Below are 27,538 nucleotides of genomic sequence, written 5' to 3'. Positions count from 1 at the left end.
TCCAGCAGGACTGCCAATGTTCTTGCCACATTTCTCGCAGGTCTGGGCTCCTGAGATGTTGTCGAATTTGCAATCGGGATTGGCACACTGCTGTCCGCAGACAAGCGCGGTGAACACCATATAAGCCATCTTAGAAATGTTACGTGACTGGGAACAGGGGATCTTGGTTGTTATTTCCTCACAGTGCGAAAGAAGGTGTGATTTGAAACAGTAACGAAAGGCATGCGTTGACGCTTATGTACTCGAGTTCATTATAAGCGAGAGTGCTGGGCGATGCGGCACAACGAACCGCCAGCACTCGCGAATGTTCATTCTGATGAGATCTGACACTGGTCTATCTTGTGCGCGCTATGGGCATAATGCCCCTCGAGTTCCTGCAGCTGATTCGCCATGTCGCCTGGTATCACAGCGACTCTGTCTAGGTACGGTAGCGTTGCAGGGATGGACTTCCTGAACGAGGCCGGGGAGCAGACAAAACAGCTAACGAAATCAACGAATGGCCAGCAGCCCATGCTCCATTATATGGCGAGCCTTCCGGCAGTATTGGTTTTGATGCAGCTGGTATCGCGTGGCTAGTACCGCGTAGCATCTGCTCCTCTACTGCCGTAAAGATCAAGAGTCGCACTCCGTGTTCGGCGTTCTGGAAAACTGATCCCGTCGGTTAATGTTACATAGGACGCGGTATCTCCGTCCTTCGTGAATCAAAGCCTTGCGAGGTGAAGCAGAGAGGGGTCACTGAGCTGGAGATTGAGCGAGTCTAGATGTGGTAGTCGTCCGGGACCCAATCCAACCGGGCGACAAGCGAGATATGCGCACGTAGCGCTTATCGGAACTTCTTTTCTTCGCTGGCATTCATAGTTCTCTGCAGCTTCATGCAGTGTTATGCAGATTTTCTCAGCTCTGTGGTTCGGTACACTCGCTCAACAGCAAGGATTTCTGAAGCAGCATCATCCATTGTGTCTGTCGCTCTCGAAACGAGTCCTGACGACCTGGTCCCATCCCTCCTTTCCGCCAATAATATCCGGGAACACTTCGTGGCCTGACATAATGAAGTAGAGAGTAGACCCAAGCGCAAACAGGTCTGTTGCCACACTGGCACTGAACTCATCGTCTCGAGGGCAGAGATATCTGCACCTTTCGCCATTTTATCCTGTTAATATGACCTGCCCGTCCTTCGAAACAGAATTACCCTGGAAGTCGGCGAGCTTCACATCAAGGTTTCCGTCAAGGAGTACATTGGTAGGTCGGATGTCGCAGTGGATAACGCACTTGGAGTGCACATGCTTGATTGCCTGCACCAACTGTAGACACCAGGTCAATCGCTGCTGCAAAGTTGGAGTCGGATGACCAGACTCGGCTAAGTACCAGTATATTGTCCCGTTCGCCGCACGTTCAAGTATAGGCCTTGCTCTAAAAGACCTTTCTGTGCAATAATTCCCGGATGCTTGCCCACCGTAGTGAGAATTTGGTGTTCGATCTCCAGTCGAGTCATATCGCCACTAGGCTCGTGAGTGTACTTAAGTACAGTCGAGTCATCAATGAGTCAGATGAATGCACTGTTTCCTGATGCCAGGATTTGCCGTACTCCTGGAGGGAGAAATTATGATGGTACTCGACTACCTCTCGTTGCAAAGGTACCACGGAGCACCTAGGAGCTAGTGTAAGGCTATCAGCTTTCGAAGACAGCTGACTTTTCAGATATTTGCGAGGCATTCACGCATAGACTTATGGACCAGCCATCCAACTCCGTGGTCGCATAGCACGGAGGGTCAGCAAAATGGAGTGCCATCGCGAATAGCGCTGAAGAATGCGCTGTGGGCGCATAAGTGCTCCGAGGCTGTTGTTGCCAAATACATGCCCCGATGGTCATGTTCACTTTGGTCATGTAACTTTCTCGGATGACAACACGAAGGACAGCACATGTTGTCTTCGTCCGGTAATCTAGTTGTGCCGCTTGTTGATACCTCGCTATTGGCCACTTTCATTAAGCCACTAGCTTTCGCTTGTTTGTTGTGGCTACTCCCATAGCTGATCGCATTTAGACACGTATTGACTAGAAGGAACGCGATAGCGATCCGCCGCCGACGATGGACTTCGTCGCCCGCGAGGCCCACTGTCGCCCGCGAGGAGTTCTGTCGGAGTTCTGTCGCCTCCAAATGACGCAAGGGAAAGGAGATAAGTCGTACAACGTGAATAACGCGTCTAAGCCTGGGAGAGAAGAAGCACGCTGGAAACACGTTCTATACACATTGATAAAGGTCTCTGCCTTTCGTCGCTTGCGCATTCATGCTCAGTCTCGTTTCCGTCGGCCAGTTGCGTGCTTGTGCCTGTCGGAGCAAAGCTGTCCGATAACAGTCGAGAATCTATCCACTGTGGTCTTTGTGTACCCAGTCATGTCATATGTTGCGGCGAGCGCGGGGTGTGTGCTTCTCGATGAGCCCTCCACCACATGTATGTGCCTGGAGAATCCTTTGCGAAGCGGCGGCGATTGCGTAAAAGGTGCATGAGCGTCGCGGCGAGTCCGTTCTTCGGCAATAATGCAGATCGCTGCCGAGAAGCGCGCCAAACGCAATACCTGTATGATCCCTGCTTACTTTACGCATGCAGGGCCGGCGCGCTAAATGTCGGAGGATGTGTGTAATCCCTGCGAGTTTACACGGATGGTAGAAACAGCGCGCTAAATGTCGGGATATCTGTGTGATCCCTGCTTACTTTACGCATTTAGAACCAGCGCGCTAAAAGTCGGAAGATCTGTGTGCTCCCTGCGTATCTACACGTATGGTATTACCAGCGCGCTTAAAGTCGGAATATCTGTGTAATCCCTGCACATCTCACATGTGTTAGAACCAGCGCGCTACTGCACGGATGGTAGTACCAGCGCGCTAAAAATCGGAATATCTGTGTGATCCCTGCACATCTCACATGTGTTAGAGCCAGCACGCAAGGATCGAATGCCGCAAGCCGACAGTCCGCTCGCCTCCTAGGCGTTGATTGGACAATCTTATGATAAGTCAGTCTGCGGACAGAGTTCCGCGACTGCTGCTGCGAGACTTCGGCGCCGCAGCCGGGTCGCAATGGACTTCGGCTCTACCAGTGGGGTGGTGAACCTCAACTCTGCCTCGCTCGTGGCACTCTGCTCTTGCGGCACCACGACCATTTCGCATTTCGCAGACTGCGAATGATCACCTGGGCGTCGGCCGTGTCGCCTTGAGTCTCTCTGTGCGCGCGCCCATCCCTGTGTGCCCGCCGTGAGAGCCGGACACACTGCAGGGCTCGAGAACTTACATTATGGACCCATACAAGAGGGGACCGCCGCCTTACGGCCAACAACCCACTCCTCTTCCCCTACCGACCACGACTCTCGACCTCCGCCGCACTCTGCGCAACCACCTCTTCCGTCCCATCACAATCCCCCAGCAGCACGGGAAAGCCCAGCACCAAGCGCCGCCTCCGCCGCAGCACCATCAGCCATATCAAGCTCCTCCGCCTTAGTTGTATCCGCACCAGCAACAGCAGCAGCGGTAGCAGCAGCTTCCGCCCATATAATCCGCATCCTATGCGCCAGCGGCCTCCCAGCTCCGAACAATCGAACCACGATCCGTTCCCCCAACCGCCCCACAAGCAGCAGCGCGAAGGACACCCGCACTTCCCACATTCGTCGTCTGGGCGCGACGGCGCACAGCCGCGGCTGCAAGGCGCGCCGCCACCTCCAAAGCCTATAGATCATGGTGGACACCCTGGGTACCCGCCGACAAATGGTGTACCACACCATGGCATGTTCCAACCACCACCGGCTCGTCACGAACAGCATCCCCCGTATGCGATAATTCCAATTATGGGTCAACACCACCAGCCATATCCGCCTCCAGGACCACCGATGCACGGAGGCGCGCCCACCTACAGGCCGATTGCAAGCGTGAATTACGGCCCCAGACGGAAATCGACACGTGCAACACAAGTAGGTGTGTCAAATCATGGGAATGTCGACTTGACTCATTCGTTCCAGGCATGTGAGCAATGCAGGCAGCGCAAACAAAAGTGCGATGAAGGATCGCCCTGTACGTTCTGCAAAGAGAACGATTTGTCGTGTCAATACCGCGATACACCTCCTGCTAAGTCAGTGATCCGCTGCGTACTGTAATTTTCACTAACAGGGCTTAGGATCGACAAGAATATGGAAGAAGTCCTCCAATACATGAAGAGACATTCGCAAGGACTGACAGAACTGACTACAAAGATCGATCAATTCGAGGCTCGATTGCGAAATTTCGAGCAGAAAACTCAGACTAATGCTCCGCCTGTCCATTTCAATCATACCGTGAGTGCTGCGGAACCGGAACTGTCCTTGGACGAGGACTTGGCTCCACGGTCATCTCGAAAACCCGATCTGGAAGATCATCGCACCGCTCCACACAAGTTATTGCTCTTATGGCCGAGCGTCCGCCCGCTTCTCAAGCGAGCCGGCGTGAACTGCAACGACGCGTACGTGATGGAAGCAGAGGACCGCGGCGTGGTGCGATTATGGCCTCAAGGAGAGGGCATCGATGCGTATGATGGCACCCAGCCCGGAGGTCACGCAAGTCCTGCTCAGGGCGACGCAAGTGGCGACGCTGCGTACCACAGGACTCTTACTGAAGGTATGCGGGGAATGGGGTCCCCTTCGACATCGAGTGGCAATGCAGGCAGATCTGAGCCGTATGGCGTGGGCGGACTCAATGCCGATGGCCACCTGGACCTCGATGCCCAGACGGTCCTCTCGCTGTACAAGAGCTACATGCGTAACATTCACGTCATGCATCCGTTCCTGGACAAACGGCAACTAGACTCAATGTTCGACAAATTCATCAGGAGATACAGCAGCAGGCGGCCGCAGGCTGCGCGGGCGGTTGGCAACGACGACAACGAGCGTCTTCTGAAAAGGCAACGCTCGAATACATCCGGAGCAGCGCGCAACATTGGCGGCGGTTCAGGCTCTGAACCGGACTTGCCCAGAGAGGCCGTCATGGAGAGATCTCCCTCAAACGCTATCATCTACCTCGTCATGGCATTGGGAAAAATCTGCCAGCATAAGGACGCGTTGCCCTCGATCGTCCCTGACAGTCAGTTGGAAGAAAAGATCGTCGTGCATCAGATATCTGGTAGCCGGGGCTCCGCGGGCAGTTCACCTGTGTCGGCAAATATGGAGCCACCTCCCGTGTCGCCGACATCGACGTCGACATCGCAGACCACTTCCCCCTCAGATGGCACCGTTCTTATGCTAGACCTACGAAGTCCCCGTGCCTCCTTAAAGGGCTTCTCCACTACATTCCGTCCTCGCAATCTGGACGTTATACCCGGCATGGCCTATTACGCAGAAGCCGCGGAAATCATGGGCGACCAGGGCGACGGCAATGATCTTCTCCACGCACAAATGTTCCTCTTGGCGGGACTTTATAAAGGTCAGTTAGCTCGAGTCAAAGAGAGTATGAGCTGGATTACCATGGCAGGCCGTGCTATCCTCATACTCCTCGATCGCTACAAGCTATATAAAGACAATTACTGGGTTATGTACGGAAGCCGGACGCAGTTCTTAAACTCCCAGGCCCGGATCAAGGATACTCGGCAAAGTTTGATCGTGCTTGCATCATGGACATGTTTACAGCTGGAAAGCGACATTCTTGCTGAGTTAAAACTTCCAGCTAGCGGCATTCAGAACATTGAACATCGTCTCCTAATGCCTCACAAGGTGAACGAGAATGAGTCGTACACTGGAATTCACTCCGACGGTAGCCTCAAACACGAAAATGTGCTCATCTTCTATTCTGCACAATTGTTCCTGCGACGGAGGCTGAATCAGGTGCACCGCGAGCTGTTCGGCAACGACTCGCTTGAGAAACCACTGAAAGAGGTGCAAGAAATGCTCAGGAGCCATGATTCCATTCTCGAGCAATGGCGAGAGGCTCTCCCCGACTCCCTGAAATGGCACGACGAAGATGCGGCAGCGAAAGACATATTGGCGGCGCGTCTACGTGCAAAGTACTGGGGAACGCGTTACATTATTAACCGACCTTTCCTGGACTATGCGCTTCACATCATGCCGTATGTGCGCGACAATGCTCAAAATGTGGAAGAGGCTGCTCGAGATGGCTATGGCAACCCTCGCGACAAGGCAGATATTCACATTTTCAGAGCCATCCAGCAGTTTCCAGATCAAGAAATCTGGGCCGCTGCCAAACGTTGCATCGATGCGGCGATGCAAAGCACTGTCGCCTTTGATGGCATTCCTGGTCGGCTAATTGTTACCAACATTCACGGGACGGCGCATGCGTAGGTACTCATCCTTTTCGTCCCTCCATTGTTGACAAGCCTGAAGACTGACACCCGCTCCAGACAATTCGGCAACATGTTGGTGCTATCTGCGGTGCATGACAACAGGTACATGGGGCCTCTCGTAGACGGCGCAAAATTCCGAACACTTTTGGAACGCACCATCGGCTTCTTGCGCCGCCTTTCACCGATCTCACCGACAGCTCACGTCGACTGCGAAATATTGGAAAAGTTCAAACACACGCTGTTTGGCGTCGAACAGGATTCAATGCTCAAGAAAATATACCGAAACGAGGGCATCGAGCCATCAATCAACGAGGGCGGATCCAGCGCCGAGAACTCATTTCAAGAAAGCATTATCAACTCGAGGAGCTATTTCTAGTGGTCTTGTGATGTACAGCTGGACATAAAACAGCAGTAGACAAAACTATTCTCCTTCCAGTTCCGGGACCGGTTTGGCGCTTTGGACTAGGAATTTATCGTCGAATTTCGCGCCAAGATTGGCATGGGAAGCATGCTTGGGGTCTGCCGAGTAACGCAGTATCCTTTTTGTTTCGATTGAGCAAGGGTTCCGTTGAAGATAGGGGATTCTTGGTCGTCGCAAAGCCGGATGCCAAGAGTGCAGCTGAACCCTGAGTCAAGCACGCCTCAGTGCACTACGCAGCGCGAACGTCGACAACGTCCACGCTATGTTGAGCGGCTCAAACAACGCCATAATCGCGTAGTACATTGCGAATTGTGTATATGACCTGCTGCCGTTAGCATCGTCCCGCTCCAACGTCGCGTCGTCGAGAAAAGTCGCGTACTGGGCGAGCGTAACAATTCCGCTTAGCAGCACGACCGACGACGACGACGACGCCACATTGAGCCATCCGTACAACGTTGCAATTGGAGGGCGTCTTATATAGTTTTCATACTATCCTCCGCCATCGAAATATATCGCTCCGACGTCCCGTCGTCGAGGAAAGTCGCATCTAGGGTAAAGCGTGACAATTCGATAGAATGCGGTTTAGCGCCCTTCGAATGGTCCCAAGTAGAAGGTCGACGACGACGAAGCTATATTGAACGCTCTACGGTACGTAACGCCGCAATTGCAGACCGTCTTGCGTCACCTCTATGCTTACCGGAACGAATCGACCCTCCAAACGAATCGACTCGACTTCCGGCGCCGATCCGCACAAACACGGTGCAAAACCTGCGACCGGTCGTCCTCGTCGACTTTGGTGTACACCATATCCCGATATCTTTGGAAATGCGGCCGCTCTTTGTCTCTCCAAGATTTGCGTCCTGTGCCGCGTCTCTGCGTTTTGAAGTTTCCTCCTCCCCTGGTCTCCCGCCCGACGCTGCTCGCCACTCCCGCTCCTTGGGCATCTCTTCCCAGTGTTGAAAATGGAGATGATCACGTACTCAAGGACCTTCAGGGCCTGTCTGGGCTCTCGAAGACATTTTCCGACTGTGACAGTCTTTGTCCTTGGCGTGCTGGTGATACGAGCAGCTGTTGCTTGTCGATGCGGTCGGATCCGGACCTGATGACGAAGCCTTGACCTCAAACAATCCCTGAGCGAGAAGCGTTAAGAAGTCCACATTTTTGTTGCTCACCCAATCCTTGTGACCATGCCGAAGGTACATATCGAGCAGCAATCGGCGTAGCGGAGATGCTTCTGGCGTTTTATCGAATGCAAAGTCCACGGTCATGCCCGTCGGATACCATCGCATACCTTCGACATCCTTCGTACCGGCTGCACAGATGAGGGCATCGATGATAGCATCCTTGTAGTTGCAGTCTTGAATCTTCTCGCCAAATATGTAGGCAGCAATCAAGGTTTTGTTTTCTGTGCTGTCGTGTTCGCAAGGCGGTGTCGCGTCTTGAGTGAACAAAAAACCGCTATACAGCCAATTGACGTACAGCTCCGCTTGCTGGAAGCTGTCGTCTGGTAACAGAATCTCGCCGGTTTGACCCTCGTTCCAATCTTTCTTCATTGCCGCTGCGAAGAACGGAGAGCTGTCCGTCAATCGCTCTTTGTGGACAACAATGACATCTTTGTCGTCTCCGACTTTCAATATCACTGTCTCCCTTCCGAGGCTGATCTACAGTCAGCTTAAGTGTAGTCTAAGTGTGAATACGTACGCTTTGCGGTTCTCCTTCAAATTTCGCGGATCTGCCGGCATCTTTGCACTTGACGGAACTCCAAGAATGGAGGGTGTAGCGTTGTAAATAGAAATTGTGCATTGCTGCTCAAAGGTGTTCCAGACTCTTGTCTTCTTCCATAGCTACCCTTTTCCACTTGTTCGGTTCAAGTGAGACACAAAACTTCAAGTTGTTCAGCTTCTTAAATCAAAAACGTCGGATGCACGGTAAGGCGTACTACAACAAAGCTGGACCATGGATACTAAAGTAGGCTGTGACACACAGAAAGCCTCAGGTGAACCATTCATGCAAATTTTGAGCTCAAAATCGTTGCTCTCCGAGGCCAGAACCAAACAGTTACAATGAGAATTAGATTGCTGTCTCATGCCGACCACAAGACCTTGTCACCAGCATGCACCTCTAACCCCTCGCTTGCTACGCTTTACTTGTGGAAGTCTTCCTCATCAGCATAGCAAGTCAATCGTGAATTCTTGAGTGATGGACGAGACTGACTACTCCCGGGGATCAACCTTCCGGAATCTATGATCGACGGTAATCAGGACGTAATCGCACACAGCTGACGGTTCTCCAGAAACGTGATTGAAACAGGAACAATGCACCAAAGTAGGCCAAGGCATGGCATGCCGCCAGTGTATGGCTTCCGGAAATTCGGCTTTATACACATGACTAGCATAAAGCGCTCCTACCTGCATCACTTTCGAGGATTCCTTGTTCGGCTTTATAAAATCAACATTGATGAAGCCTGGGCCCCTTCGGGCCCCTTCGGAACCCTTCGGGACCCTTCGGGTTGCTCTACAGTCTGTCAGACTACATTAATTGACAGTGTGATGGTTCCTTGGAGAGCTCTCCGCCGAAACGTGAATGTTTCCAGAGGTCTCTTCCACTACATACCTGTCATAACCCAGATCGTACGTTTCTTTTGGTCAGGACAGAGGCATTTCCGTCGATTCGTAAACTCTCTCGTTGTACTCCGAAGAAGGCATAGGCGATGGAAAGTGCGCTGGTGCGAAGCGCGTAGTGCCTGACGCCCGACGCAGGGTCGGCGGTGTTGTGGATCATCAGACTGACCATTAGTAAAGTGCACGTGACTAGTGCTAAGGCATTCCCACACATAGATAGCTAAAGTAAGAATCTTACACTTAAGATTCTCTCTGCATAATAATATATACCTACTAATTAGAGGTCTTCTTCTACTTAGCTTAAGTCTAATTATAACAGGTTATAAGCCCGGCGTAACTACTGCACACTTAAGGAAGAATTGTCTGTTCTAAGCGTAGCTACTAGAACCTTACTATATACTATTTAGACAGTTAACTAGCGAGCCGAGAAAGAGCTAGTTACAACAACAGCCGCAATATAGGCTAATAAGTTTAAGACTGCGAAGGAGAATAAAGTCCTAAGAAAGGGAAGTAACTTCTTAGACTAGTTAAGGATGCTTAAAGCAGCCCTTATAAACAAGGAGGTGTTAGGCTATGTCTTTTATAATATTCCCTAGTGCCCTACCTAACTAAAGCTAGGAATTAAAGTTAGATATCCCTCTCTACTAACTAAGGAGAGTACTGCTTTATCCTCCTAGGCTCTAACTCCTTCCTAAAAAGAAGGAGGGGATACTCTAGTAACAGAACCTATTCTAACTAGTAGACTAAGACTAACTCCTCTCTAAGTCTAGTATAAGTATAACCTAATTATATACAGGATTATTAGCAAAAGGATTAACTAATCTCTAAGGCCTAACTTTAGGGATATAGAGAAGACAGCTAAGGAACTATATAATACTATTGCAGCTACCTACAGGCCTATTATAACTATAAATATTTATAATAGCCTAAGGATTCTTAGAATTAGTAATATTAAGATCTAAGGAACAAATACTTAGAAGTACTATAAGGACTTCTAGAAGTAGCATTATAAGTACATCTCTATAACAGAACAATACTCTAGGTCTAAGAACATTCTAGTCTTAAAGCTTACCTTTAGTAATAAGCAGATTAGGCTATTCTTTATCTAGGGCCTCTACTATCTAAAATACTTAAGAAGCTAGAGACAATCCTATTATATTAAGAACACAATTCTTAAAAAGCTAATTACCTTATTAATTAAGGAACCTCCTCTACAGATATAGAGGACAGCAGGAGGATTTAGGGGTACTATAGTAGATAATAATTAGTATACTAAGTGTACCTATTATATCTACATAAATACAGATTGCTTTAAGAAGCACCCTAATAAGGCCTTAAAGTCCTAGGTATATAGAGGAAAAGGAGGATCTAATAAGGACAAGAAGAAGTCCTAAGACAAGAGCAAGAGATATAATAAGAAGGGAGGAAAGGGTACTATAGCAATTAAGCCTATCTCCTCTTCTAATATAGGCTTAGGCTCTAATTTAGACAGCTTATTTGTAGGAGCAGCAATTGCTACTACTAGAATACAAAGGAGTAACACTATTGTCTAGGATTCTAGTATATTATACTACTTCTTTAATAACAAGTCCTAGTTCTTAGACCTTAAACCCCTAGAAACCCTAATTAGGTTCTCTTAAGCTATTAGATAAAGCATAGTTATATACTTAGGAAGTGTAAGGATTATAATAAAGTATAAGGAGAATAAGTTAAACATTACCTTATAAGATATATTATACTCTCCTAACTCTAATTACAACCTTATCTTAGCAGAGACTCTCTAGCTAAAGTATAAGGTCTACCTAGACAGGCTATCTTTATGCATTTTAAGGAATAATAAGAAGATAGGCAAGGTTTAGTCTACTTATAATGTTCTAATCCTCTAGAATGCAACTATCTCTCTCCCTAAGGGGAGTACTAAAGTTGCTTCTATAACTAACAGGAATATGTCCTATCTAGCCTTTGCTATACCTAAGGCTAATATAATAAGATAGTACTAGAGACTAGGCTATATAGGGAACAAGATTCTTAGTATAACAAAGGCTTAAGTCTAAGGACTTAAGCAGATTAATATATCTATACTTAAGCACTATAAGCTATACAAGCTTGCAAGGTTACAAAGAGTAGTGTTAAGAACTCTAAGACTAATACCTTAATCCTTATTAGATAAGGTCTATATTAATATTATAAGACTAATCTTTCTACTAGACATCTTTAAATACAAGTACATCCTTATAATTACTAATACAAAGTTAAGAAGGAGATAGGCTATCTTCTGCAAGCTTAAATTACAAGCTGCACAAATTATTAAGAAATAGACTACTAAGATATTTAACTAGTACAAAAAGATAGTTAAGATCTAGTTCTTAGATAGAGGAGGAGAGTTTAATAATAATAATCTAATTACATTTGCAGAGAATAAGGGACTAAGATAGGATTTCTTAGCTCCCTATACTCCTAAGCAGAATAGAATCGCAGAATTATCTAATAAGGTTATCCTTAATAAGGCAAGAGCAATAATAATTAACTCTAGCCTACCTCTTCCTCTCTAGAGTTTTGCAGTTACATATATAATCTTCCTTACTAACAGGCTAGTATGCCTATTAACTAATAAGATTCCTCTTTAGGAATTTAATTAAGATCTTAATACTAGAACTCTATATATTAATCTAACAAAGGTTAGGAGATTTAGATGCAGAGCATATTTATATAATTAGGGGAGACCTAATTTATAAAAGTTCTATCTTAGAGTAGAGAAATACTAAAATCTAGGATTCCAGGAGAACACTTTAACTAACTATATAGTTTAGAAGTTTAAACTATCTACCCTTACTAGGTTTTAGCATAAGATTATAACCTCTCCTTATATAACACATAATAAGGATAAGGTATATAGCATAATACCTACTATCCTAGACTTCTAGGGGGAGAGTTTCCTATAACTAATACAACCTATTACTATAGAACAGGAAGTCTATACTATCTATACTAAGGATTAAGATTAGGGCTAGGATGCCTAAGGGCAAGATGCCTAACCTCTTACTACTTCTTATCTTTAAGAAGTAGAGAATATGTTTAATACTATACAGAGAGAGAGAAACTAAGCCTCCCTTTTAATATCTTAAGGGGAGCAAACATTAGGTTAGGATATACAGTCCTAGGATAACTAACACAAGCAGTCTAAGCCTAATTAGCTAGAGGCTACTAAGTATAAAGAAGCCTCCTAGCTAGCTTAGGGGGAGCATATTTCTAAGGAAACAGGAAGTCCTAAGGGATTCTAAGGAAGTCCTAAGGGATTCTAGGAGCAGGCTAATACCTTATTAATACAGCTATAACATTAAGCATTAGCAAAGAATTGCCCTAAAAGGGAAGACCTCTAAGATTATACTATAACTCCCTTCCTAGACATTTATATTATAGGAAAGAGGAAAGTAAGGAGAAGCCCTAAGAGACCTAAGAAATTAGGTAATAAAGCAAGTCCTAAAAGCTTAGGCATATTTAGACTCTTAAGAAGTAGAAGATTAGTTGTAAGAAAAAACTATAGCAAGATCTAGAAGATAAGACTTAAAGCAACAAATCCTAATCTGTCTAATCCTAAGATAGTTAAGGAAGCTCTCTCTAGATCTAACTATAAGGAATAGGAGAAAGCTATTATTAAGGAAGCTAAGTTACTTAAGTCTATAGGATGCCTTAAATAGAAACTTATTAGCACCCTCCCTAAGGGGAGAGTCCCTCTTATAGGGAAATAGGTCTTTAAGATTAAGGTGCTCCTAGATAGAACTATAGAGAAGTATAAGGCTAGATAGATAGCTAGGGGATTTACACAAAGAAAGGGACTTAACTATGTTAATACCTTTGCTCCTACCCTAAGAGCTGCAACAGGGAGAATACTTCTGTCCCTTTTAGTTAACTTTAGCTAAAAGAGGAGATAAGTTAATATTAAGACTACATTCCTAAATCTAAACCTAGATAAGCAGATCTTTATTAAGCTACTAGAGGGAGCTTATCTCTTTAAGAAAGATGCCTATAAGTATATTATATATATTAAGAAAGGACTGTATAGGCTTAAGCAGGCAGCTACTCTCTAGCACTATAATACTATAAACACTCTCTAAAAGCTTAGTCTAATAAGAACTATTAGTAATGCTTACCTCTTTTAAGGGAAAGGCATCCTTATTCTCCTTTATATAGATAACTTCTAGATCTTTAGATAGTTAGACTATAAGATTAACAAGCTAATTAAGGGATTAGAGCAGAAGTACACAATTAAGGTTGTTAATACTAATGTCTTTCTTAGACTTTACCTAAAGGAAAGGAAAGATAGCTCTATGTCTGTCTCTTAGGAATACTATTCTAGAGACAAACTTTAAGGACATAGTCTTAGCAATACAAAGAGTGTTAAGTACCCCCTTAATACCCTCCTTAAACCCCTCTAGGATAAGGGAATAAAGAAGGACTATAATCTCTTTAATAAGATTATTAGGGAACTGCAACATCTGTTAAACTATACTAGACCAGATATTAGTTTTGCCGTTAACTACTATGCAAGGTTCCTTTAGAACCTAGGACCTTTGCATATTTAGGCAGCTAAACATATCTAGAGATATGTTATAGGCATAATTAATAAGTGCCTTATATATAGGAAAACTAAGGAGCAAATTTAGATTAAAGCATTCTTAGACTCTAACTTTGCTAGTAATCCTAGCATATCTAGGTCTACCTTAGAAATGCTCTTTAAAATTGTAGGAGGCCTAGTTATCTAGAGATCTTAACTATAGAAAGAAGTAGTACTATCTAGTACTAAGGCAGAGTACCTCTCTCTTACTAAGGCAATAAGAGAAGTAAATTAGGTAAGGAATCTTATTAATAAGCTCTAGCCCTTTACCTAGGCTAAAAGCATTTCTACTATCCTTATTAAAGTAGACAATTAATTAGCTATTAGCCTTATAGAAAACTATGCTAACTCTAAAAGATTAAGATATGTCTCTCTTAGGAACTATTACTGCAGAGAGCAATATAATAAAGGGAGTATTAAGGTAGAGTTTGTAAGGACAGACATATAGCTTACAGACTGTCTAACAAAACTAAAATCCCTAAACACTATCCTCTAATATATAGATCTATAAATCCAGCAAAAAGATACTTATACGTCTATATTAGGCAGCTAACATAGACATATAAGAAAGGCTAATATAGGAATTAAACCTATAACCTTCTAATTTGTAGTTAGAAATTATACTACTAGACTAACTAGCCCTTAATAAGAAGAGGGAAATTGCTCTTAAATTTATGCCTTAATACCTACATTCCTACCTAAGAAGGATTCCCTCCCTAGAATTATACTATTTTATTTGTTACAAAACTAAGAAGCATAACACTTAGAACATTTATTTTATTCTTATCTATATAAAGGAAAGGAGGTAACTACACACCTCTATAAAAGCATCTAAGAAACTATAAGAAAAACACCTAGCTAAAGGAAAACTTTTCTATAAAAACCTAAAAGCATTAGAGCATATCCTAGAACCTATAGCCTGCCCCCTAAAACTACTACTAAAAGACTAAGCTAATTCCCCTAGAATCTTAACTTAAAGCCTAGGAGAATATTAGTTTCTATTAGGGAAGAAGGGATTTTAAGGAGAACATACATAGGATACTATACTACTAACTACTACTTTATCTCTGCCTTATTAGAGCTTAATATTTAGCTAAGAGGAGTCTAGTTATAGTATAACACAAATCCCTAAGGATTAGGAGTTATTAGACTAGGGTAGTTTTCTACTAGGAAGGCCTACTCCCTTAGGTTATATAGCTCCTTTATTACTATATTAATAAGGTCTGTAGTAAGGAAATCCTTATTAAGCTTAGCTATAAACCTATTAAAGCAAGCTACAAAAGAGAAGGGACCCTAAGCCCTAATATTTACTCTATTATAGTGTCTATTTATCTCTCTTCTAATAAGTTAATATATAGTCTAATATACTACAGAACTATCTTTATAGATCTATAGGAGATCTCTACTACTAATAGCTCTTACTTTATTAATAACTTGCTAGAAGGTTTTCCTAAGGACAGAGAAAGCTACTCTTCTTCTAGAAGCTATAGCTAGTAATATAGATTATGTTATTAATAGCTATAAGGGATAGATAATAGATTAGCTAATAAATTAGCTAAATAGATAAGAGGTGTAGATTATAAAGTAGAGGAATAAAAAAGCTAGAAGAAGATGCTTTTTAATAAGCTAAAGCCGAGTATTAGCTACGTAGTAGGTAAATACCTACTATATTTAGGTAACAGACAGCTCGTAATAATGCAGCTGCTAATAGGGGAGTATTGTAGATTATTAAACTAACTATTAGTAAAGTGCACGTAACTAGTGCTAAGGCATTCCTACACACAGATAGCTAAAGTAAGAATCTCATACTTAAGATTCTCTCTACATAACAATATATACCTGCCAATCAGAGGTCTTCTTCCACTCAGCTTAAGTCCAATCACAACAGGCGGGGCGTCCCGCCAGCCGGCGGCTGCCTAGTAACGGCTGACTTCCAGTCCCGTTCATCTTTTCGAACATATCGGAATGCAGTCGGCCACTCGACTGTACACAATAGACACTACAATGATCTTCAATGTTACAGTTTCGACACTGCGCCGAATCATGGATGTGGACCTTATAAGGGACAATATCATGGCCTAGCTCTTACTAATGGACTCCGTCAATTTTATTATCGGCACTAATATCAGGTTTAGCGCTAAGGACCTGGACAAGTACACCAATCCGTTCAAATATTTCATCCCGGAGAGACGTTGGCTTATACAAAGAATGCAGGCGGGATACTCTTTCACAGTTGTAAGCAAGTCGCTACGCCATATCATCGAGAGCAATCTAGGCTCGGCGGAATACGTGATCAGCTCTGGGGAAGAGATGTGGAGCATGGGATTCGAAGTCTTGCTGTTCGTGACCAAGGACGAGACTTTCGTCTCATGCGACACGGATTTCATGCCGGATGCTCTCTTCTTTGGCTCGGAAGACAGTGGATCAGTGGAGGTGCATAACACAGACGAGCCTCGAGCAAGACGTGTCATGAAGAAGCTGAACGGGGCGCCACTCACGATTGTGTGTCCTCTAGTGACGGCGAGCATCAAGTCCCCAATGGTCCTTAACTCAATCTCCTACTGGAAGCCATTCCATACCAAGAACATCAAGGTCTATACCATTGACAAGGAGTCTTCGTACGCCCACATGACTGTGGGGAGATGCAAAATCAAGAGAACTATTCCGAGGTGTAGTTGGGACGAGGGTATCAAAGCGACCGCGTGGAGTATCCAGCTCGGGAGCGGCGACCGCGACAGGACCTATTACGATATAGACACGGTATGAGTTCACGGCCAAAAGATGTTGATGAATTGGACGGAACCTAAGTCATCCAGCGGTGGAGCTGAGAATAGAAGGACAGAGGACAAGCGAAATACGGTACCTACCAACAATCCGCTGTTCGAAACATGTCTGCCATTGCTTTCGAATTTTCCTGGCCTTTACTATCGGCCATCGAGTTGAGAGGGTTGCTCCGACCCGCCAGTCCAAGGTCGTGACCAAGATGCAGCGAGCACGTCCACCCTAACCGCTACTTGTGCCCCGGTACACAAATTTCATCTTTCCGTCATGCAAGCCTACCAGCTTTTTTTGAAATTGAATGATTGATGAAGTGATTGATTGAAGAACTGACTACCAACTCAGAGGAAGATATCCTAATATACACCATTTGGAGCTAGCCAGCTATTGCCAGCTACCGTATTTCAACACTCCCCCTCGTTAGCTGTTCCATAGCCTCGTCAAACCCTCTGTAAGGGAAGAGTACTATCTTAATCTCACTTAGCGGTGTAGTGTTCCGTTAAGTATTCCATTTCAACAAAGGATTCCCACCGCGGATCCTTAAGGCTATGTTTCTTGTCCTTAGGATCGAAGTAGCTATCCCTTATCTAGCTCATCTTGTGAATCCAACGCATAGTGTGTCCAATACAGTGGTTCTCGTCGATTTCGATGCTGGTGTTATCGTATTAGGCCTATTCTATAGTGTCGCTAATAAAGTCGTCATAGATGTTGCCTATAAACACTTGATTGATGCGCCAGGTAGCCCTGATTTTGTTATAGAACCGGGCGATGCTTCTATAGACTTCGTTCAGCTTAACACTCTTATAGCGGCGTATAAGGCTCCCGCTATTACAGTCGTAGATAAAGAGATTCTTGCTATGCTTACTAGGGCTACTAACGATCGCAAACGCCTACACATGCCAGGGAATTTGGCGCTAGTTGCTGTCGGTAATCTAGTTAGCTTAAGGGCTTTTCACAAGGGCAATCCAGGTCTTGGGAGTGTAGGCGTTAAGCGGCTTCTGTCTGGTTTTGGATATAGTTTGAAAAGCGCTCCAAAGATCCGAGTGTTTAACGTCCTTATAGGCGGTTGCCCAGTTAGTGCGTTCTTAGTCCGACAGGAAGCAGAGTAGTTTAGGGTGAATATATAGCCCTCTTAATCCGTATTTCTCTTTCGATCCACTTTTAAACACTTGGAGCATTCTGGCCATTTCGCGGCAGTCCTTTAATTGCTCGGTAGCTGTGAAGTAGTCGCGGTAGATTCTTTCAATTGCTTCTTTGCTAAGAATACTGAAATCCACAGACGGCCGAACAGACTGCACCTTTACGCGGTGGCCGTCGTAAGTACCTTCCTCGGAAGGGAAACTAAGACAGTCTGGAAGAAACCTCCTCGAAAACCTCTCGAAATCCGCCCGAAATCTATCCTTCTCGAAATCCGCCTCGAAATACAAGCTACAACAGAATAACGGCACGATCCGAACGAACAGCCCTCTACGCTACGAACGAGAACGAGAAGAAGAAAGAAGTAGTCCACTCTGCCCTATACGCGCACCTCCTCGAAATCCGAATCGAAATCGCATGTCCCTTCTCTAAAGACTTCGTCGCCCTCGAAGGAAGTATATATGTACTTTAAAGAGCTAGAACTCGGTAGAATCTACAACTCTACAATTAACCTATGTAGCTATATACGCTAGAAGGCGGCATATAGTTCTACAAAGGCATACTAAGGACAAGAGAAGGCAGCGAGTTAGACAGCTACTTCTTACACTACATCTCTTTCGAATTCGCAGCGTATGTGCGAAGCGGAAGGATCCGCTGAAAATTCTGCAAAAGCTTAGCGCGAAAATTCTGCAGCCTTAGGCTATAGACAAAAGCAGAAGGATCCGCTAAAAATTCTACAAAAGCTTAGCGCGAAAATTCTGCAGCCTTAGGCTACAGACAACGATACTCGTTTGATTTCCTTTGTCTTGCGCTGTTTTAAAGTCCTTCGGCAGATTCTGCTTGTAGGTCCTGCCTTAGGCACGGGGTCTCCCCTAAGGTTAAAGAATACCGAAAAATCTAATTGTAACTAGATCTACTGCTTTGCCTTTATAGCAAAGCCGTCCTACATAGTCTTGGACTCCGAAAGGACGTAAATAGAACAAACAAACAAACAAACAACAACAAACAAACTGAAATCCACACTAGTGAGGTTTTCGGGTAGCAGTAGGCGCCTTTATTTAATCCTTTGGCGAAGGACTCGACTAGGAGCGGTTGCTAGGAAATCAGCTGTATTAGATAGAGGAAGCGACTAGTCTAAGTCGATTCTTCGCAAGGTAGGGCGGCCGAATTCGTTTTCTATAAGCTTAAATCCAGACTCGGTTCTATAGTTATAGTTTTGGTAGAAAGGGAAATCTTCTATAGTTGTTGTCGTTAGCGTTAGTATCGCTGGATGTTCAAGAAAGGAAGCAAGTTTAGTTCTGAAGTCAGAAAATCCTTATACTCCAGCGCTAAGGTCAGCGCCGAGGATTACATAACTCGGAGTTTTGTATAAGGATTTGGGGTCGACGGCGATATCTCGATGAACGACCGGTTAATCCGTCCTTAAACTTCGCATACTTGTCCTAAAGGGTATTAGCTCGGAGCTCGTTGTCGAAGAAAATTAATAGCGACATTGTCGACGTCGCTGTCGTAGCCTTGGCGAAACTCCCCCTAGTCCGCTAACTTATTTTATGTCTTCTAGCTATTTTGGCGTTACAGCAGTAGCAGGGAGCGTTAAACCAACGGCTTTTCGGAAAGCGTAGAACTAGCAATTCGGAAGTAGCTTAGTAAGACCATTAGCGATTATTCTGTCGGTTTTAACCTAGTGTAGTTTAATATCTCCTTCCTAAACTCGCTCGCGAATGAAATGCACATCGACACTAAAGTGCTTAGATCGCGAGTGGAACGCTGGGTTCTTCGCGAGAGCTATAGCGCCTTAGTTGTCGCAGTGTATAATAGTTGCCTATAGACCTTTCTCGGAGTCGGGGAGTATTTAATCGAGAAGAGACTTTAGCCAGATAGCTTCCTTAGCGGCTTGCGTTTCGCCTATGTATTCCGCTTTAACCGTTGACAGCGCTACTCTCGTCTATCGCTTTAACAACCAACTAATAGCTCCGCTACCTAGGCTAAATACCTAGCCGGACATAGAGCGGCGTGTCTCGATATCGCCAGCCCAGTCGGCGTCTGTGTAGCTGCTAAGTAGTTGTAGATCTCCATAGTACACTAGTTCAAATTAAATAGTATAACGCAGGTAAGCTATAATTCTTTCGACTAGTTTCTAGTGTTCTTCGGTAGGATTGGCGCAGAACCGACTAACTACAGACACAGAGTATGCGATGTCTGGTCGAGTGCCGAGCATAGCGTACATTAGTAAGCCCACAGCTGACTGATATTTAGTTCGAAGTTTATTAGGGGCAATGTAGCCTTCCTCCGCAGGTTGGATCTTTGCGGAAGAGTCTATTAGAGTCGTTCTAACCTTTTGTTCCTACATGTTGTATTGTCGGAGGAACTTCTCGATATAGGCCTGTTAGCTAAGGAATATCTTTCGGTTAACGCGGTCTCTACGCACTGTTATACCGAGATAGTAGGCGCACGGCCCAAGATCGGACATTTCGAATCTCTTCGCTAGTTAGCTTTTGATTTCGCTAACTTCCTTCTTCCGTAGTCCGACGATAAGCAGATCGTCTACATACACGGCGATAAACGTATTCCCTCGGATAAAGACACTAGCATCTACGTCTAGCGGCTTAAATCCGATTTCCGCGAGATAAGAGGTTAGAGTCTTATACCAGGTACGAGGTAACTACTTCAATCTATAGAGCGATTTCTTAAGAAGACAGACATCGTCCCCTTCCTCGAATTCGTAGGGCTGTTTAACGTATACAGTTTCCTTAATAAGGCCGTAAAGAAAGGCGGTCTTAACGTCCATTTGTTCGATCTCGTAGTCCAGTGCTACGGCGATTGCGAAGATAGCCTTGTAGCTCATTAGTTTAACGACGGACGCGAAGGTCTCGGTATAGTCCGAGCCCTCTTCCTGTTAGTATCCCTTAACTACCTATCGCGCCTTATATTTAAGGATCTTACCGTTTGGCCCTCGTTTAAGCTTAAACACCTACCTACCTAGCAGGATATTCGCCTTTGAAGAGATCTGTAAGCGCTTCTTAAGTTGCTACGTTTTGTTCTTCCGAAGTAACTTTACTTCCTCACTTATCGCGTCCTTCTACTCGGTCCAGACGGTAGTCCTGTGAGGGGGGAACTTCCAAAGGTTCCGATCTCCCGCGGATAGTAGCAGTGCGGACGTATGGAGTAGCATAGGGGGCAAAAAGGGCGGTAAACTGTACAATTAGAGTGAAAGGTAGGGGGGGCAAAAGAGGTAGTAGTGAGCGCTCTGTACTGTTGGGCCTCATGTGCGTGTCGAAGGTCCTTCCGGAGGTCGATGTCTCCATCATCCTCCGACCTGCACACGAAGCTGAAGCTAGATACAGACCGCACGTGACAGTGCGATATTCCCCACTACAGTCCTTTTAGCGTCTTATACCGTACGTAGCTCGTATAGTTCGAAAGCTGCTACGGCAGTCGCGAGGAAGGCATACATTATCGTTTGCTATAACACTAGGTAACAGTCGAGCGTCTTAGTAAGTAGATTCGTATGCGCGTAGAGGAGTGCGTAATCGCTTTCGGGGAAGAGGGAGTTCTTCTTGCGAACTCGTTTAAGTCCGTCCGGTACAGTGTCCTATATAATCTCTACGGGAGGCGGAGGTATTAGTTCTCGCGGAGGCGTTAGCTCTCGCGGAGGCGTTGCCGGCGTTAGTTCTCGAGACAGGGTATGTAACGATAGCGTTAGCGGCGTTAGCGACTCGGGTAGAGTAGTTAGTTCCGAGTCGGTGCTTTTAGTGTCTGTCGATTCGTCATCTGCTTTCTCGCCCCCTAGAGCGGCAGACAATAAAATAGGCCCCGAACTTTAAACCGGACCAAAGAGTCTAACAGAGCGTTGCTTTCGCACACGCTTTAATAGCAGAGCTTCATCTTCGGAGTCCGAGCCTAATTCGACCTTAATGTGTTTCCGATGCTCCTTAAAGATTACATTATAGACCTATCTTAGTTCCTTCTAGCCTAGGCAGATAACCAGATATTAATAGTTCCCTTTAAAACTAAGGAGTTGTCCTTCCTCTGCCCTGTCTATATAGCCCGCGCGGTTCTTAGGTTCTTTTACTAAACAATAGGCCTTTAAACTAATCTTGCGAATGTTAGACAAATCCGGCCTTTCTCCGTAGAACGCTTCGTGTCCTGTAATTGCGTGTCTTAAGTTTGGTAATCTGTTGCGTAGGTATGCTATTGCCGACACTACCGCAGGCTACCATTTTAAAGAGAGATTACCAGCGATCAGCGTTAGTTCGAGCTTTTTAAGGATTACTCGATTGACGACTTTAGCGACGCCGTTTAATTAACTTTGTTCGGTAGATATAAATTCGAGTTCAATTCCTTAATCGAAGTAGAAGTCTTTAAAGGCGTTATTAATAAATTCGCTCCCTTAGTCAAGTCGTATTCGTCTGCACTTGTAGACGGGCGTTTGATGTCGTTTTAAATACTATTGCAGGCATAGAAGGACATCGAGAATATGCCTATACGGGAAGCAATCCGTGTTCGTTGTATAGTTATCGACTAACGTAAGCCAAAAACTGGATTTATCGTAGCCTACTATATCCTTTAGGCTATATTTGGAGTCTATATAAAGGAGTTCGAGCTTCGAGGTCGCAGGTTTAATATAACCATAGTGTGGTTTAGCGCGAAAACGACTGTGTATGCAGCTTTCGCAGATGCATTAACCCGACGGATTTAATGCTTCCATTCCGGTAACTATGTCCTTAAGACGGTGAACGCTTTGTTGGCCGAGATGTCCTATCCTCTCGTGCTAGAGCTATGCCTATTGTCCGTCGACTTTATACGCAGCTATACAGAAGTCTATCTTAACCTCCGTCGGCATTGTATCGAGAAGGAGCAAGCCGTCTTAAAAGCGCGTAACGAAACTGCGGCTGCCCTTAACGAGAGTAAGGCTAGTTGGCGAGGCAGTAATTTCGTCGAAGGAAGGCTACATTTGTTCGAGAGACAGAAGATTAACTCTAGCTTGCGCCGAGTACTTAACATTAGTAATGTTCAGCTAGTGGAGTTTGTTGTTAATCTTCGCGGGTATTCGGATAGTTCTAATGTAAGTAGGAGCGATAGCGTTACTACCGATTCCTCGGGAGCTATACCCTTTAATTAGGGTTATCGAGGTAAAGACGTCTCTCCTTCCGACGAGGTGTAATGTACAACCGGAGTCGACGATCTAGGTGTCGAAGAGATTAGAGCCCTTATACAAGGCAAAGGATTCGCCGCTAGCGTTCGATGCACTGAAGGCGCAGTCGTTAGTTAGAACGACTAGGCCCTTAGTCTTCTTTAGAGCGGACTCGCAGACGAGAGTCGTCTCCTCGTTGTCGTCGACCTTATGCTTTCTATCCCTTCGTTCGGCTTCCTTCTTCTTCTACTATTCTGGCGCCTTGCTTAGGTTAAGCATAAAGCATTCTCCCTTATAACGACGATCGTAGTACTTACACTGATCTCGGGGGATGCCGCGGCCTTTTGGCTTGCGGTTGTATCTACTATAAAGACCGAGTTCGTTAGTGCTTAACGCGTTACGTCGCGTCTCGAAGTCCTTAGCGCTAGAGATAACTTCTCCTAAGGTAACGGCGGTTTTCTCGACTGTGTTGTTAACTGTCTTTAGGATAAGCTAACGGGTTTGGTTGAAGGAGGTAACGAATAGCTCGAAGGATTCTAGCAATCCGGCAATAAACTTTTAGACAGCGTAAGGCTCTAGGATCTTAAGTCCTAGATCGATCTCTACGAAACGATTCTAGAGACGACGAACTTTAGAACCGTAGAGGCTAATGCCGCCCTTAGAATTGTCTATAGTAATTAAGTTCTAGAGATTAGATATTCTCGCGAATTCTCCAGCGCCTCCTTTAGCGAAGTTCTCGGAAAGAGTACTTAGCGCGTTAAAGGGATTAGCGTGCCTAAAGATAAGTTGTTTGGCATTGTAACCGCATCTGTCTCTAATAATTCTAAGGGCTCGCTTCTGTTTCTCCTTAAAATCGCGCTAGTATTTAGTCTAGTTAGCTCCCTCGTAGGGAAGATCGGTGTCCTGTTAAGGTTCGGCTGTCTTAATTACTAAGCTGTATCCGAGCGCGACGAGTTAGTTGCGAATTTTATCGTTCCACGTGCTCTAGTTATCCTTTTCTTCGAGAACAGGGACTGATAGGGTTAGTAGTTTCTCGGCAGCTTGCATAGTCGACATAGTTAAATAATCGAGAAAGAGGGTGCGAGTTCGGAAGCTCTGCGCAATATTTTCCTAGTTTCTCGTTATAGAATGTCGTATCCTGCGCAGGGAGGAGCTAATTCGGCGCAAGAGAAACAGAGGTGTTGTTCGTCGCTGTCTCTGTCCTTATCGACTTAGAGACAAAGAGGCGGTAGTATTAACGGCGCGAGGCTAAAGAAGTCTCGAAGAGCGGGAGAAGGAGGATCCGGTATGTCTAATACTACTGCTCTTAGGGAAGGAGATCCGTATTCTTTCCAAGGACGTTTGCGAGGGACAAAGTCCGATTCGTATCTAAAAGGGATTAGATTAATGTTAAGCTTGGGGAGCTTGCCGGTCTTAACTTCTTAACGTATCGTTTCGACGATGTATAGGAAAGAGAGCTTGTCGAGGTATCGGCCTAGCGAAGGCTTCTTAAGGTAAAATCGGCTCCTAAGTAGGTAGCGGTAATTGCGACGGTAAGGTTGTTTATTAACGTAAAGGGAATCGAAGAAGGATGCGAGTTGTGCGTTATATCTCTTTCTCGATGATAGGAGAACGCCCTTTGTATTAGTCCTAACATCTATGTTAGCGTTCGATTCTGTCGTAGACAATAAGGAGGTTAGTGTGTTTAATTAAAGTAGCTAGCAATCTAGCGTAAAAGGTTTTTTTATGCTAGCTATTGAGTTTCTAGCCTTCGAATTTTCTAGCTATATAGCGGGTAAACCCGTAACCGAGGTTAATAGCTAGTACATTAATCTTGGGGTTTTGAAAAGGTGTTATCTTAAAAGGTTGTATGTTCGCGTATCCGAGTACGCAGCAGAGTGCACAAAGAAGATAACAGGTATAGCGCAAAACCCGGGCTTATAACCTTTTGAAATTAAATAATTGATAAAGTGATTAATTAAAGAACTAACTACTAACTTAGAGGAAGATATCCTAATATACACTATTTAGAGCTAGCTAGCTATTACTAGCTACTATATTTTAACAGCTTTCCCTTTAGAATAGGTTCTTCTAATAAGAGGAAGGTGCTTCCTAGTCGCAAACCGGCGAGCTGCAAAGGAGATAGTATCGTAACTACGGTAATCGTGCCTACTCTACTTATATAGAGTAAAAACAAAATCGATACACCCTTTACATATTTGCTCTATAACGTCGGACCTTTCGAGCGATTGTAGCATCGCGCATTTAAAGTATCTATAAGACTAAAAAAAAATCGTGAAATAACACTAGTTCGTTTATTAACATCTACGGCCTTAGACTTTATATAATGTAATTTTTTATTCCTTAAGTAGTAAGCTAAGCGACTATCGGGCTAAATTAGTATCTATACTCGATGTAAGCGACAATTTATGCACACATCTAATTAGCACTAACGGTACCGAAGGATGAATTGCCGGCGCCTTTAATTGCACATCTCGCTAGTAAATAGTAACATTCTATACCCGCCTTCGATTCTCTTAAATTTGTGCTTTCCACGATAATTGCACTCGTCTGTATCGCGCAGCTAGTCTTACACCCGAGCGATGCGTAGTTAGCGCTTAGCGGAAGGGATATCGGGAGGGGCGGCGCAATTAACAACTTGTTCCGCGCGGCGGAGCAAGTTTTCTTCTATCTAAAAGGCGCACACGCATCGCCTAGGTTTTGCCTATCGCATATGTAACAAAATTCTACACCGTAGCGACAGCTATCGAGAATTAGTTACGACGCAATCTTTTAAGGCGAGGGCACTTCCCTTACGTAGTTGCACCCTATCTCGATAGATACTATCGCATAGCACGAGAAGCATCGTCGCTAGCGGAGCTTATTAGGCAGGTCTAGTGTAGCTTGAAAGAGCTAAGTCCGAAGGACACTTGTCTTCGTAGAACGCCTGTTTGTACGTTACGTAGCTCTGCGTCCCGCAGTACCTACAAGTAGCCTTTCCCGCGATAATAAATGCTAGAAGTATAAATCTCCTACACTCTACCTTGCTACAGTACGTCTTATCTTTTGCTATGCGCTTAATTTCGCATTCCTATAACAGCTCCATCTATAATGCCGGAGGTAGGCAACGAAGACGGCAGTCGGTCCCCGAGCATAGGCGCATTAACGCTGCTAGACAATATTAGCAAGGATCGAATTCCTGCATAACGTAATTAAGGAGGCTATAGGTGCGCCTGCTAGAGTACTATACCTAAATAGTACCTACATATGCACATATTATTACATTTAACAGTATACGAGGGGTGTAGATGCTCGGAAAGTGGATCCTTTATTATCCACTTTTATAGCAATAGATAGCCTAGCATATTACCTTTAGTGTAATCTTAACCTAATCCCGCGAGCCTATTTTAGCCGCCCGGTATATATAGAGCTCCGGATATTCCCCGCATCTTGGCATTCTGCGGACCGATAACAGAACAAACTGTCGTCCCTTAGATAAGTACAAACATTTACACGTAGCGCAACAGGCCTAAGGATACTCGATAGAGCATTCTATACCCTCCCGGACACTGCTTATACCAAATCTAAAGCAGTCCGCTTGTCTAGATATAGATCTGTCGCTTAAGTTAGCAGCGTTGCCTACTATCCCTCGAGCAGCTGCTATAACGATTTACGCACACGTACTACTAAATAAAACATGCATTAGATGTTAGGTCTAAAAGAAGAAGGTTTTCGTCCCGGAATCTTACTAGACTTTATATGCTAACCTAAATAGTGTAGCAACAGTATGCCCTGTTCGCAATGTGAAAAATTCAAGTTACTACTATTTATATGCTCTCCGGACCGAGTTACAACTATTCGGCCTTTCGAAAAATGTATATCCGCTGCTATTTAGCTTTTTACTTACGAAGTAACAATTTTGTTTTAGGGAAAGACATAACTTATAAATGTCTGTTTATAGGAGTAATGTAGACTGCGTCGACGCCTCGAACTGTCTAGTTACGACACTACGATAACAGTCCTTTTCTCGAAGTCGACTGTACCTAATTTAATCTAATAGACAAATACTAAATTAATGTACTAACGAAGAACTCGTCCGGCTAGCATATAGCTAAAACAAGTGCATACTGCCTAACAGATACATTAATCGATGTGTCGGAATATACTAAAGAGTGCATTAAGTATGCCCTACGCGAAGCTTGCAAGAGCTTACAGCTCGAGTCTAGCTTCTTCCAAATAACGAGTTATTATAGAGATATAAGTGCTACCCGTATTAAAAGACATTATAGCGCTAACATAGTTAGGTCGCGGTTGTACAAGACTGTCTTTATCTGTACACGACACTACGCCTCCTTTGCCTTAGATGGCGTTTTACTAGCGAGGAAACTCTGGAGATAGCTGCTATCGAAGACGAATTATCCGCATAGTATAAGATCAAACCTGTGCCTCGTATAGTTCAGAATTAACTGAACTATCTTCTAGAGATTCAGATAATTAAGTTAGATAAAAAGATCCTAACGACTATCTACAAGGCAATGCAA

The 27,538-nt window shown here is 44.7% G+C and overlaps 3 protein-coding genes across 3 annotated transcripts; 2 read left to right on the top strand and 1 right to left on the bottom strand.

Moving 5' to 3' along the window:
* Positions 1 to 4,195: 4,195 nt before the first annotated feature.
* On the top strand, positions 4,196 to 6,688 carry MYCGRDRAFT_51651 (uncharacterized protein; the record flags this gene model as incomplete). Its single annotated transcript, XM_003847413.1, has 3 exons — positions 4,196 to 5,547; positions 5,608 to 6,306; positions 6,370 to 6,688. The coding sequence occupies 3 exons, from the start codon at positions 4,196 to 4,198 to the stop codon at positions 6,686 to 6,688; spliced, it is 2,370 nt and encodes a 789-aa protein (XP_003847461.1).
* A 1,025-nt stretch (positions 6,689 to 7,713) lies between these two features.
* On the bottom strand, positions 7,714 to 8,334 carry MYCGRDRAFT_51613 (uncharacterized protein; the record flags this gene model as incomplete). Its single annotated transcript, XM_003847381.1, has 1 exon — positions 7,714 to 8,334. A coding segment is annotated over one exon (621 nt), but the record flags the coding sequence as incomplete, so codon positions are not given.
* A 7,726-nt stretch (positions 8,335 to 16,060) lies between these two features.
* Positions 16,061 to 16,735, top strand: MYCGRDRAFT_97594 (uncharacterized protein; the record flags this gene model as incomplete). The annotated part of the gene is made up of 1 exon (XM_003847414.1): positions 16,061 to 16,735. One exon carries the CDS (start codon positions 16,061 to 16,063, stop codon positions 16,733 to 16,735), a length of 675 nt encoding a protein of 224 aa, XP_003847462.1.
* Positions 16,736 to 27,538: the final 10,803 nt, after the last annotated feature.

The sequence above is a fragment of the Zymoseptoria tritici genome, chromosome 14 (assembly GCF_000219625.1).
Source record: "Zymoseptoria tritici IPO323 chromosome 14, whole genome shotgun sequence".
Lineage (NCBI taxonomy): Eukaryota > Fungi > Ascomycota > Dothideomycetes > Mycosphaerellales > Mycosphaerellaceae > Zymoseptoria > Zymoseptoria tritici.
This window is presented reverse-complemented; position numbering and strand designations above follow the sequence as displayed.